This window comes from Lepidochelys kempii, chromosome 3 (genome assembly GCF_965140285.1).
Source record: "Lepidochelys kempii isolate rLepKem1 chromosome 3, rLepKem1.hap1, whole genome shotgun sequence".
Lineage (NCBI taxonomy): Eukaryota > Metazoa > Chordata > Testudines > Cheloniidae > Lepidochelys > Lepidochelys kempii.
The window spans coordinates 135399320-135414102 of NC_136382.1; the positions used below are offsets into that span (position 1 = coordinate 135399320).

At 37.8% G+C, this 14783-nt stretch overlaps 1 protein-coding gene across 7 annotated transcripts in view; it reads left to right on the plus strand.

Moving 5' to 3' along the window:
• Positions 1 to 14783, plus strand: part of GGPS1 (geranylgeranyl diphosphate synthase 1) — a 63077-nt gene that overhangs the window by 2810 nt on the left and 45484 nt on the right. For 2 of the 7 annotated variants that reach the window (XM_073338137.2, XM_073338134.2), the window contains exon 2: positions 7116 to 7206. The exons of 1 other annotated variant lie outside the window; for it this stretch is intronic. In XM_073338137.2, the coding sequence (XP_073194238.1) occupies positions 7137 to 7206 (70 nt within the window). In that variant the 5' untranslated portion in view covers positions 7116 to 7136. Of the gene's footprint in view, positions 1 to 3939; positions 4025 to 4092; positions 6355 to 7115; positions 7207 to 13160; positions 13217 to 14783 lie in introns of those variants that run through there. 4 more of the 7 variants (XM_073338139.2, XM_073338138.2, XM_073338141.2 and 1 more) reach the window with 4 other exon arrangements.

Here is a 14783-nt window from a genome sequence, read left to right on the forward strand (position 1 = left end):
AGAGACAAGTTTTTTCAAGCTTACGCAGAGCACTTTTTCAGTGTAAGCTTGAAACATTGTCTCTCACCAACAGAAGTTGGTCCGTTAAAATATGTTACCACACCCATTTTGTGTCTCTAATAGCCTGGGACTGACACAGCTACAACAACACTGCAAATGTTGGAGGTGATGTGCTTAAATAAAAATATTTTAGAGGACATTTTGAATAAATCTAAGTTGCATTCATCTACATTTTGTGTTCCCTTAAATGTTGAAGTGATCCTTATGTTGAAGGAGTTGGCAAGGGATACTCACAAAATAGAATGCATTGAGCTAGCCAATTAGATTACTATATAGTCTAGTACCTCCTTGACCACTTAAGTTGTTGTGCTGCATGTCTACTTCTATTCTTTGTCTTTTAAATTAAGAGCTCTTTGGAAAGTGCTAAATACTGTGGATGTTAATGTAAACAAGTAATAGAATTGGTGGTAATAAAATGAGAGTGCAAAAATTAAGATAAAAGTTAAATACTCTATTAAAGTGTATAATTTACTGAGCTGTTTTGGCAACACTTGCCATCCTTAAGAAATCATTTATTCACAAGTGAAATATGTAGCTGCCTATGGAGTGGAACATACCTCTTTTGGTACCAACACCACCATGCAGCAGTCTAGGAGGCAAAGTGAAGAATAAATTTTCAGACTGAAACTAAACATTGTAAACTAATATAATAACAAAATTGGGATTTGACCAAAACAGCGTTGTGAACACCTCTGTTATAAAAGCTTCCATAGCCTCTTTGTAAGAGCAAACAACTTTTCTATATTAGGTCTGAAATAGAGCCTCTCTCTTGTATGTGCTTTTTAACCCTGCTGGTTCATCATCTTAGCTGCTGAATTGCTGCTGCCACTTTCTTTGGAGGTCTCTTGTTCGATCACTGGCTTAGGTGGCATAATGACGTATATTTTAAGGTGTATCTACACTGGCGCGTTCAGGACAGTAAAGCTAAATTTATTGATTAAAAGTCCAAAAAGGACCATTGTGACTGTGTAGTCTGATCTCATATATATAACACAGGCCATAACTTCCTCAAAATAATTCCTAGAGCATATCTTTTATAGAAAAAGGATTAATGATGGAGAATCCACCATGACCCTTGGTAAATTTGTCCCAGTGGCAAATCCAGTCTGAATTTGTCTTGCTTCAACTTCCAGTCATTAGATTGTGTTATACCTTTCTCAGCTAGATTGAAGAGCTCATTATTAAACATTTGTTCCCCACGATACTGTAGACTGTAAGCAGGTTACCTCTTAACTTTCTAAGCTAAATAGATTGAGCTCTTTGAGTCTATCAATATAGAGCAAGTTTTCTAGTCTTTTAATTGTTCTCATGGCTCTTCTCTGAAACCTCTCCAATTTATCAACATTCTTCTTGAAGTACAGACATCCGAACTGGACACTGTATTCCAGCAGCAGTTGCACTCGTGCCAAATACAGAGGTAAAATTATCTCTGCTCCTGCTCGAGATTCCTGTGTTAATAAATCCCAGAATTACATTAGCTCATTTAGGCACAGCATCACACTAGACGCTCATGTTCCACTGGTTATCCACTGTGATAACCCCCAAATCTTTTTCAGAGTCACTGCTTCCTGGGAAAGACACCCCCATCGTATAGCATGGCCTACATTCTTTGTTAGATGTATATATTTACATTTAGTTGTATTAAACTGGGCACAAGTAAACAATGTGTTTTATCAAATGATCTCTAGATTGTTCTGAATCAAGGACCTGTCCTCTTCATTATTTACCACTCCCAATTTTTGTGTCATCAGGTTTCAGAGTAACGGCCGTGTTAGTGATTTTGTTTTCTTCCAGGTCATTTATAAAAATGTTAAGCTTAGGGCCAAGAACCAATCCCTGCTGGACACGACTGGAAATACAACTGATCGATGACTATTTCCTGTTTATAGTTACAGTTTGAGAGTTATCCATTAGCCAATTTTAATCCACTTCACATGTGCCGGTTTTATATCATTCTAGTCTTTGAAGTGTTTTGCGGTATCAAGTGAAATGCCTTAAAGTCAAAGTATACTGTGTCAACACCATTACCTTCTTCAACCAAACTTGTAATCTCATAAAAAAAAAAAAATCAAGTTAGTTTAACAGGGTCTATTTCCATAAACCCATGTTGTTTTGCATTAATTGCATTACCCTCCCTTTATTTATTAAACAAGTTCTGTATCAGCAACTCCCGTATTTTGCCTGGGATCAGTGTCGAACTGACAGGCCTATAATTCCCATGTCATCTCATTTACCCTTTTAAAAAAATTTGCACACATTTGCTTCTTTCCAGTCTTCTGGACCTTCCCCATTGCTCCAAGACTTTGGAAAATCAGCATTAAAAATCCATTGAGCTCCCCAATTAACTTGTATCCCAGAGGTTTTAAAAGAGCTATCTGGTGCTGCCAAGGTAAAAATATCTAACTTTAGTAGACATTCTCCAGAGAGATAATGAAATGGAAAGTGTTATCACCTTATGAGACTGTATCATCTGTTTTTCCCCCAAATACAGAACAGAAATATTTATTGAACACTTCTTGCCTTTTTCTGCATTTTTATTGATTCTACCTCTTTCATCTAGTAAAGAACAAAAAGAATGCTGGTAATGGTCCATAATATATTTACAAAACTCTTTTTTTTTTTTTTTTCTTATTGTCCTTAACTCTGCTGGAAGTAGATTTTTCTTTTTTCGTTGTGTCCCTTAGCTTCCTTTATCAGCTTGCTATAATTTCTAACTTCTGCCTTATATTCATTATTATCAACTTTCCCTTTTTTTCCCACTTGTTTTTATCTATATCTATATGCATGCTTCTACTTCCCCTATAAAGCAGATTAGTTTTGTTTTTTTAACTAGAACTGCTGCTTTCTTTGGTTGTGGCTTTTTGGGCATCTAGTAAGGTGTTCTTAAATAATTTCCAGTTATCATTCATTTTTTCTAATTAAATTCTTCCTCTCAGCTGATTTGGCTCAGAATTGTTTTCAGCTTTGTGAAATTGGACCTATTAAAGAACCATATATTTTTTTTTTTTTTACTGGTCTGGACTTTATTCTGCTTGCGCATTTATGATCACTTGTACCTAAGCTACCATTAATTTTAGTGCTATAATCACTTCCTCTTCTGTTCAGTCAGGGTCTAATAAAGAATTCCCCTGTGTTGGCTTCAATACATCTTGAGTTAGGAAATTGTTCTCTGTAATGTTTAGAAATTCCAAGAATGTTTTAGTATGGGAAACATGAGACTCCTAGCATATGTCAGTCAAACTGATGTCCCCTGTAAGCATGCACCTTTTTTTCCTAAATATTATAAATAGGTTCATATCGGGGTGGTCATCCTATTCCGTAGTGTGATTTGGTGATGTGCACCAGATACCAACTAATACCCCCATCTGTTAGGGCATTGATCCGTACGTATTCAAGATTACTGTCTTCTGAGATATCAGTGACTCAGAAATAGGGAATGCTATCTTGGACATAGTGCCATTCCCCCTCTCCTTTTGCCCACTCCATCCTTCTCAAATATGTTATAGCCATTTGTTTTAATATGCCAGTCATGCACATAATCCCAAAAGTTTTCAGTAATATCAACCAGATGAAATTTGTGCTCATAAATGAGCAATTCCAGACCCTTTTATTTGTTACCCCAGCTCCTAGCATGAGTGCAGAGGCAATTCAGGAATTTCTTCTGCAGCCTTTGGTTCCTTGATTGATGTTATTCACAGTGTCTTTTATATTTTTGTTTGTGCGCAGAGTGCTCATATCTTCCGTCTTTTTATCCTTCTTTTTGCTATTAGTTTAACTTAAATTCACACCTTCCGTTAATTGAAAACGGCATGTTAAATCCCTGTGAATGCACTCATTCAGAAGTAAAGTGGCCTTAGTTTGCTCAAATTTAATTCACAGTGACCTGGAGATGTGTTCGGTGACAGAGATAACATGAAGCTGACTGAGACCGTGTTTTGGTTTTTCATTGGGAAACAGTCAAGGGGTATGTTAGTTGTTTAAGTCTTTTTTCCTAATTGGGGGCTCTCAAGCTCCTTCATATTGTGGACCATATATGTTAATAGAGCAGGTTTCATCGATCACCTTCAATCCTTTTTCCAACTGCATAACTTCTTTATGATAACTTGATCAGTTGCTTGCTTTCTCATTTTTTCATGTATTTGTACTAAGGCATGTCTAATGCAATAGGCAGGGTGGGGAATTTGTTTTTAGTCTTCATCTCCCTCTCCAGTTTCTAGTGGTGTTCTTTCTCTTGTTCCGTGTACAAGTTTCTCTGCCACCTTGTGCAAGAGGACACGCTTCTGTTGCCTGTATGGGGGGGGGGGGGGGGGTTAAATCCCTTCCCCTGCACAGACTTTCTTGTCACTCTGTTCTTCATGCTACTGGATGTGTTGCCTTGCCACCTGACCCTCTTGCAATGGATCTACTGCCGACTGCTTTGTTCTCCTCTTCATGGGACTCTTCTTGTGGCATTGACTAGCAGTTCCTGTTCTCTTTTTATAAGTAGTTAGGCGGTGGCTGTTTTTTTTTTTTATTTGTTTGTTTTTTTTCCAGCTGCTTCTGTAGGATTCCCATCTCTTCTTGACAAAAATTAGTTCAATCTAAGGCTAGGCATTTGACCAAAAGTAATTGGTCAAATATTGTCAAATGTCAAACGGTCAGATGTTTTAAAGTGTTAACTATTAGAGCAGTACCAAAAGAATACTATATGATTTTCAATAGGGTTAGCTTTAGACTCTTATGCTTAATTACAAAAAACAAGTTACTTGAAGGAGTTATTTTAACTCCGAAAAATGTGAAACTCAATAAAGTGAAGTTCTGAAGAATGGTGCTGTCAATAGATTAGGTCACTGCCTACATTGGGGCATTCTTGGTGGAATATATAACAATATTTGACCTTGATCAAATAATAGATAGATAATTAACATTATTTGACTGCTCAGTTGACCAGATTGTCAAGCGTAGTCTGGACACCCATAGAAGCATCTGGAAACAAGAAAGAGGCAATGGCATCTTCTCCATGGACCACACAGTGGCTTACAGATCAGTATGGGAAACTGTCTTAACTAGAGACCTCTTGTTGTGAAAGGGCAGGGGAATTACATTTGGGCATGTATGTAACAGTTTGAAGTCATTGCAATGTATGAGTAGGAATTTTCTGAATATCTCGTAACTGATAGAAAACTTCATAAGGTATCACAAAACAACTTCTTTATCCATGTTGGAGAGTTGGTAAACCTATATGCTCACCTTTTTGAAGAACTCTATATTGAAAAATAATTTTTTCTCTAGAAATCTCATTTTGCAATAACTGCCAAATACGCTTACTGTAGCGGAACTGTGCACAACCAACTCTGCATATTGTATAGCTCTGGGAAACATCTGGGGGGAAATCTTAAATTTCAAATTCGTATTATCTGAAATTAACAACTTTCAGAATCTTAGTTTTTGGCTCTGTGGTTTTACAAAAAGGGCATGTGATGGATAACCAATTGAATACAGTTTTTTGGCAATATGATAAACTCATAGCATCTCATAATGCAGTTCATAGAATTGTTTCTTACCTTTCCAGGATCCCCATTTCTCTTTTTTTCCTAGTCTCTAGTTCTTTATCCAATTACATCCTTATTTTGGGGTAAGATTGATATCCTTACTTTGCAAGTAGTCCCACTGAATTTAGTGCAACTAATGGTGGTGCAAGGTACTCTGTTTAGTGTGAGGAAGAGTACTGCAGTCTGGATTACCCATAAATTAACACTTAAGAAGGCCGTCCTACCTTAAGTGTTAATTTATAATTTTTGTAATGCAAGTCTTTCTGTACATCTGGGGAAAACTGTTACCAAGAGCCATCTAGGAAAATGGTCTGGAAATAGTAAATTGAATACATTTACGTTTTAGCAAAAATTTTGATTACTCTCCTTAATATGCCTATTTTCAAAATGAGTACATTACATTTATAAATCTAGCAGCAAGGCTTTTGGCTGGTAGCCTAGGACATTCTTCAGCTATTGTTAGGGCAAAACACTCCGTACAAGATGCCTTCTAAACAGACAAGGGCTGCTGCTGAAGTAAAATGAAACTTCATACTACCACTGCAGCTCCAATCTTCAAATGACATTAAAAGCATTGAGTTTTGAGCTGCTGCATCTGCAGTGCAGCAAGAAAGGTTAGAGGTGAGAGGAAAGAAAATGGATTACAGAAAGAAATCTGAAAAAAGTCACAGAAATGGAGAGCCTGAGAGGAGAGAGCGGACATGAACTGAGAAATGAACATTTAGAAGATGAATAAGCTATACAGACAAATCCAGGATTGGCGGTAAGAGAACTTGAGACACAAATGGAATACATGGTAGAAAAAATAAGGATAAAGAGAACCAAACACTTAAACTGATCTAAAAGAATAGGACATAGCAGACATAATGGTATGGATTTTAAAACAAATATGAAAGAATGGGTAAACCAAAAATTTAGAGTATTTGTTTTAAAATGTGCCTCTCAAATTCAGGTTGTCTGTTTTATTTTTAATCAGGAAACTTTAGACTAAATTTGTATTGTTTATGTCCAGGAACAAATACATACATTTAGAATTTGAATTATTCTGACTCTAACTTTTAGAAAGATCTACATAATGGTGCTTGATAGTAGTGTGGGATTCTGTTAGCTAATTTTTAAATACCCGTTTTCTCCAAAATAGCTAAAATGTCTAAAGACCCAAACATCAAAGCAGATTCTAAAATTGTTCATAATGAATTTCAATTTAAATGGTCTTTGCTTTCTCAAAAATCAAAACAAGTTCCCCTGTTTTTTAAAATGTGCTGGTTAAAGTATATAAAGCAACAGCAAGACGCCTTCATTTTGTAATGTAAAGCCAATGATAGATAGAAAATGATAGGTTTCTTTCAAGCAACACTTTCAAGTGGCCTTTGTCCTAAATCTCTTAAGCTTGCTTATCTCTTCTTCCCTTCTTTCTTAGAATTAGGGTCTGGCTTCTATTTTATTTTTATATATGTGTGTGTATGTATGTATGTATGTGTATAACCTTGATTGTAGTAGTAAGAAGTCTCCTTTCTTTGACAGAGTGAAACACTGCTTCTTGAAATGGAGGGAATGGAAGAAACATCTGAAAGAATTCTTTTAGAGCCATACAAGTATTTACTTCAACTGCCAGGCAAGTGTCCTTTTACCATTCTGTTCTGTTTTTCTACTTGTTTTCAGAGCTTGATCAGAATTGTCCTCTTATTCTTTTGAATTTGTCCAGTCTTGACTTGTATGGACTTTGATTCTGAGTAGTTTAATTCTTTTACTGAAAGGAGCAGAATTTTCTATTTAGAAGAAATCTAGCACTTCTGAGATTGTTCCTCTGGTCTGTCCAATTCAGAGAAACTGTTCTTCCCCTCCCCTCACCACTGCATTCTAAGGAGCCAATATACTGTCTAATGCAGTGGCTCTCAACCAGGAGTATATGTCTCTCAGGAGTACGCAGAGGTGTTCCGGAGGTACATCAACTCATCTAGATATTTGCCTGGTTTTACATAGGGCTCTCAAGTGATTCAAAAAATTAACCGTGATTAATCACACCGTTAAACAATAATAGAATACCATTTATTTAAACATTTTTGGATGTTTTCTACATTTTCAAATATATTGATTTCAGTTATAACATAGAATACAAAGTATACAGTGCTCCCTTTCTATTTTTGATTACAAATATTTGCATGGTAAAAACAAAGGAAATCGTATTTTTCAGTTCACCTAATACAGGTAATGTAGTGCCGTCTCTTTATCATGAAAGTTGAACTTACAAATGTAGAATTATGTACAAAAAAATAACTGCACTCAAAAACAAAACCATTTAAATCTTTAGAGCCACTCAGTCCTACTTCTCATTCAGCCAATCACTCAGACAAACAAGTTTTTTTTATTTTCAGGGTATAATGCTGCCCCCTTCTTGTTCACAGTGTCACGTGAAAGTGAAAGAAGGTGTTCCCATGGCATTGGTGTAGTCGGCATCACAAGATATTTACATTCCAGATGCACTAAAGATTCATATGTCCTTTCATGATTCAGTAACCATTCCAGAGGACATGCGTCCATGCTGATGATAGGTTCTTCTCTATAACAATCCAAAGCAGTGCAGACTGACGCATGTTCATTTTCATCATCTGAACATTAGATGCCACCAGCAGAAAGTTGATTTTCTTTTTTGGTGGCTTGGGTTCTGTAGTTTCTGCATTGGAGTGTTGCTCTTCTAAGGCGTGTGGAGCATGCTCCACACCTTGTCCCTCTCAGGTTTTGGAAGGTGCTTCAGATTCTTAAACCTGGGGTCGAGTGCTGTAGCTGTCTTTAGAAATCTCACATTGGTACCTTCTTTGCGTTTTGTCAAATCCGCAGTGAGAGTGTTCTTAAAATGAACAGCATGTGCCAAGTCATATTTCATGTTATAGTAGTCTCGGATGATATGACAGAATGCAGATAAAATAGAGCCAGAGACCTACAATTTTCCCCTAAGGAGTTCAGTCACAAATTTAACACATTATTTATTAAACAAGCATCATCAACATGGAAGCATGTGCTCTGGATGGTGGCTGAAGCATGAAGGAGCATATGAATGTTTAGCATATCTGGCACGTAAATACCTAGCAATGTCTGCTACAAAAGTCCCATGGGAACGCCTGTTCTCACTTTCAGGTGACATTGTGAACAAGAAGTGGACAGCATGATCACCTGTAAATGTAAACAAACTTGTTTGTCTGAGTGATTAGCGCCTACAAGTCCACTCAGTCCTACTTCTCATTCAGCCAAAGTTTTATATCGTTTTGTTTGAGTGCAGTTATGTAACAAAAAAATTCCTACATTTGTAAATTGAACTTTCACCATAAAGAGATTGCACTACAGTAGTTGTATGAGGTGAACTGAAAAATACCGTTATCATTTTTACAGTGCAAATATTTGTAATCAAATAATAAGTGAGCAGTGTACACTTCATATTCTGCGTTGTAATTGAAATCAATATATTTGAAAATGTAGAAACATCCAAAATGTTTAATAAATTTCAATTGGTATTCTATTTAACAATGCAATTAAAACTGCTATTAATCGCAATTTTTAATAGTAACTTTTTTTTTTTTTGGTTAATCGCGTGAGTTAACTGCAATTAATCGACAGCCTGAGTTTTACAACAGGCTACATAAGACACTAGCAAAGTCAGTACAAACTAAAATTTCTTGGAATTTGTTTATATATACTGAAATGTAAATTTTATTTGTATATGGTAAAAATGAGAGAGCAATATTTTTTTCAGTAATAGTGTGCTGTGACACGTTTTTGTATTTTCATGTCTGATTTTGTATGCAAATAAGTCTTAAGTGAGGTGAAACTTGGGGATATACAAGAGAAATCAGACTCCTGAAAGGAGTGCAATAGTCTGGAAAGGTTAAGAGCCACTGGTCCTATATATCTGCGGTTGGTGAAAGGGAAAGTGCTAAAGACTTGGTCCAGCTCTTGTGAAATGGACATGGTCAGCCCTGAGCCGACTATTGACCTGTGCCTTGGTGTATTTGGACCTTTTGATCTCTCTGTACTGTTGGTTTCTCAGTTATGCCCTTCTCAACATGCTGCTTAAACAGTTGGTAATACACCAGAATTTTCCTTTGGACCAATTTCTGCTGTTCTAGGTCACTTAATCTCCCCAGATGGTCAGCCAGGGGTTTTATATTGGTCTCAGGCCAGCTGGTAATATGCTCAGAGGAGGGCCTCCTCTGAGACATGGTAACACTTCAGGCAGAAGGAAGCTGATCATTAGGACAGTAACTCACAGATCAACAGCATAGCATATGTTGTGCCATGTGTACAGGTAAGTGGCTTCTGTAGCTTTCATCCCTGAGCAGTGAAGTGTAGAAAATAAATCTGAGAAGCCACCGAAGCAGTGACTAGTCCCATACAGGAAGGAAATAGTAAAACTGTTAGCGCATTACAGCAGTGACTTCCATCCAATTTGTACTGTGAACTCTTGAAGACTAAAAGTAAGTCTAATGAAGATGATGCGAATGCCTGTGCACACTTGAGAGAAATTTTAGATGTGGTCAGGTGGCATTAATAGGCATACTCTGGGTACAGATGGTCCTTTAGAATGCCAAATATCTGACGTAGGCAGGGTCTTGTAGTGAAACTTTCCTTTGGTTATGGTGAACTTTAATTGTTAAACCCTACGAGTGCAGCAGTTATTATCTGTGCGCCACATATAATTCCAGTGTGACTATCAACTATTTCTGGTTGAAGTGGGGAAGGAGAAGAGAAATTTCCAGTAACGCTCCTTGCTCCAGCCTAAGGGGAAATCCCTGACTTCTGATGATACGGCATCTCCCATTAGGAAGTAAATCAGAATGAATTTATGGTATTTCAAAGCGTGCTTCTCTCCTCCCCTCCCCCCCCATGGCTGCCAGTAGTTCCTGCAAATGAACCACCCACTACTTGCCCCCTCTCCCAGGTAAAAGGAAATGTAGCTTCCTTCCCACCCTTAATAGTTATTTTCCTTATAACCAGAAGGTCATTTAATGTATTACATCTTAAAATACTGAAGATGAACTAACTTTTTGCTAATGCATACACTGTTTGTAGTAGTTGGAGCTTAGTTTATCAGAAACTCAGTAATGGGAGTTCAGCATCCTAAAGAGAAATCAGAAATGGACAGCAAAAATGGCTCTAGAAAAGTTCTTTTAAAAACTAACTTGTAAATGTAGCTCAGTTTTTTTCTTTTTAAATAGTTTTAAAACATACAGTAGAACCTCAGTTATGAACACCAGAGTTACAAACTGTAACTGGTCAACCATGCACCTCATTTGGAACTGGAAGTATGCAGTCAGGCAGCAGTAGAGACAAAAAAGCAAATACAGTGGTGTACTGTGTTAAACTTAAATTTACTGTTTTAAAAACAAAACTTTTTAAACTTGACAAGGTAAGAGAACTTTCTGTGCTTGTTTCATTTAAATTAAGATGGTTAAAGCAGCATTTTCCTTAGTAAAGTTTCAAAGCTGTATTAAGTCAATGTTCAGTTGTAAACTTTGAAAGAACCATAATTTTTTGTTCAGAGTTATGAACATTTGCAGAGTTATCAATGGCTTCCATTTCCAAGGTGTTCATAACGCTGAGGTTCTACTGTGATGTCTTTTCACCCTGTACATTTTTGGCTATGAAACCGACCATTTTGCTGATCTCCTTTATTATCATAATACTTTTGAGATTGACAGAACGCTGTTCCAAAAGAAAACTCTAAGGGGTCATCTAGAGTGTAAACAGATATAACATCTTTTTTTATCCTGCTCTGTGTGGAGAGGCATATGGTCTTGGCTATGACTGAGGTCTGTAGGGGACATTACTAGTAATTCCTTTTTAAAGTTTAAGCGTATTCTGTACTTTAGAAAGATGAGGGATTGACCCATCTCGGACTGCAGTCCTCTATCTATGGAAGAGATGACTGGTTTTGTCAGTGACATGAGCAGAGTATAGTAGAACCTGAAAGATACAGACTGACTGGTCAACCAGACACCCATGGGGAACCAGAAGTAAGCAGTAAGAGACAAAAAACAGAAGTAAGAAGTAAGAGATAAAAAACAAACCAGCAAATGCAATACAGGCACAATGCAGTACAGTATCTTAAAGGTAGGCACATCTGGGCTGTGTCCCCACCCCATACTCGCCACAGCGTGGGGCAGCCACTTACAGGTAAGAGGTGGTGAACGCTGTTTTCCCCTCTTCCCCCACTGGCTGGAAGGGGGACAAGCTTGCAAGCTCAGAGCTCAGGAAAGAAACTTCCCAAGTTGCTACTGAAACCTGGCCTGGAATGTAAGCTACTGAAGCCTGAACTCCTGCTTGCACGCTACGCTCTAGAGGAGCGGCTCAGTTTTAAAGGGCCACAGCCTGCACTGTGCGCCCACTGATGCTGCAGTGCCCCAGGGTGCCTCATCACCCGTGTAGCGCAGGGGGCTAGAACCAGCTGCCATTGCCCACTCCCACTTGCCAGGCAGAGCTGTGAGCCCTTGCTCCAAGCAGTCTGCCCTGAGGAGCATCCCATAGTGTCTTGTTCAGGGTTATGAACAACCTCCATTCCCGAGGTGTCCGTAACTCTGAGGTTCTATTGTAGCATGGAAGAAGCAGGCAGAGTGTCACAGCTCTGTTTGTGCATCTGCTTTGCTGCCTCCTTTCTTTTGTGTTACCATACACTTTAATAATTTCCTGGAAAGAAGGATGCATGGTGAGGTAGAAAACCTTTTTCAGATGATAGTTATTTAGGTTAGTCAAGTCCAGAGAACACTTCAGAGGGACCCTAACTAAGCTAACTGAATGGGCAACTTAGCAGCAGATGAAGTTCGATGTTGATAAATGCAAAGTAATGCAAACTTAGGAGTGTGTGGAATATTACTCACATACCTTAGAGAGTTCTAAACAGTATCCAGTCGGGAAAGAAACTTGACATCATTATGGACAGCTCAATAAAGATTTCTGATCAATGTGCAGCTGCAATCAAAAAGGCAATTTCAATATGTGTAAGGAATGGGATGAAAAACAATTCTGAAAATATAATAGCACTATAAATCAGTTGTTGATGCCCTTATCTAGAATACTTTGGCAGTGCTGGTCACTGCATCTTAAAGGAGGGAGATCAAAGAAAGTTTAATGAGAATGATTAGGGGTATGGAAAACTTCTCACTTAAAGACTGAAAAATCAAGGATTATGTACCTTAGACTAGAATTGATATAACAAATCTAGAGAAGGTAGATCAGGAGAACAGAAGGTCCTGGTCTCCTAAAACAAATGGGCATTCAATGAAATTGAAATGTGACAAATTCTATAATAAGGAAATGCTTTCTCACTTGGTATGTAATTACTGTGAAACTCGTAGCCACAGGATGTCACTGAGGACAGGAAGGTTTCATATTAGTTTTGGACAATTATATGGGTAACAAGAATATCCAGAGATCTTTAGTTTCTCTCCTTTTAGAGTTCTGGAAGAGAGAACCTCATGGCTCAGGGTTTGTCTCTAAATACCCTAGAGACTAGGTTGAGATCTTCATGAGGTGCAGCTGGTCCCACTTTTATCTGGTTTCTTGCATCTTTCTCTGAAGCATCTGGACCTGGCCACTGCAGAATACAGGATTAAGTGGACTGCAGGTCTGATCAAGTATGTTTTTTTTATTTATTTATATGTATATATGATTCCATTTCTACTCTGTAGAACACACTGATATAACAATAGTCTGGGAGCATAGTATAGTAAAACCTCATTCCATAGGCAAGGGATTTGTCATTTGACCTGTAAAAATCTACAGAATCATCATTTCCATGGTGTCCTCCTTTGTGACATGGAGGGGGAAGAGTTCCCCCTACTCCTCCCAGCTTCGCATCCTCTGGCTGGTGAAAATTTTGATAAGTGTTGTCGGAAATGGGTTCAGAGGAGTCTCATTCAAAAGCACTTTCTCCCATAAACACCATGGTACCAAATATGACAATCCTAGAACAATTATATAGATATTTGAGAAACTTTAAAAATCAACTTTTTTTCTTTTTTTAGTTATGCTTTAACACAGCAGTGCATTGGTCACATAAACCCATTGGTTTTGGCTAATCCTAGGGAAGGCAGCCTTGACATGGAGGATTGAAAACATTATTAATCAAAGTAGTCGTCGGTGTCATTTTCATCAGGGGCACCGCTGCTAAAACATCATGCTGATCTTTGTCTGCACTGCAAAGTTCTGTACAAAGTAAGTAGCTGGCCAAACATACGCAGGCTAGTGAGCATCTGGTGTTTGCATAAGAGCATTTGATTAGCTGAAGGATTTATTTGTGAGCTCATGGTATTTCATACATAAATGATCTGATCAGTCCATTGTCCAAGACTCACGTAAGCCTGAGGAAGGAGGATAATTTTGCATGCACTCAATCACCCAGTGTCATTCTGTTACTGTTAGTGTTATCATTCTGATAACTTGCCCAGTTGATAAGTATAAATGCCCCCCTTGTTGGTAGCAGTTTTTCTGAGTGACCAGAGCAATCAGTGAGGTGAGGAGTTGTGGTTGGCAGGATGCATGTATGGGTATATGTGTAATCTACCATTACAAGTGGCTGTTGGTTTAACAAGAGTGACTGCTTCATGCTGTTTCTCACCTGTTACACATGTTGACAGTGTGCTTAATGGCTGCCTTCAAGAAGCAGGTATTCTTGAAACTCATGCCATGAGACCTAGTATAAGGCAAGTCTCGCTCACAGCTAGCACTTTCCTGACCTCTTTGACTTTTTCCTGGATGCTCAGTGTACTTCCTCTCCAACCTTCCAAATTCAGTTTGTGGGTGTGCTTGTTATAGCATATGATGTGCCACCGAGCATTGTTTTTTAACCAGATCCTTTGGAGTGGTATTCTTTAAAGATTCAGCTATTAGTCAGTGTTCCATCTTCCCAGTGATGCTTAAAAATAGGGAATTTTAAATTATTTTAGCATTGTATTTATGAAATATATGTTTCTGTAACTCTGCATACTTTTTGTGGATGGATTCTACTAATTTCTGGCTGAATGTTGACATTTTAACCAGTGCCTCATTACAGCTCTTGGCATAGTATACTAAGATGATGATCAGTATACTGAATTGCTTCTTTTTTTACTGATAGAAAATAAACTTAAAGCACTTTTTCCATTATAGTAATCTTTTTTTAAAAAAAAACAAAAAAACCTGGCATCGTGTTCTGAGGATTAA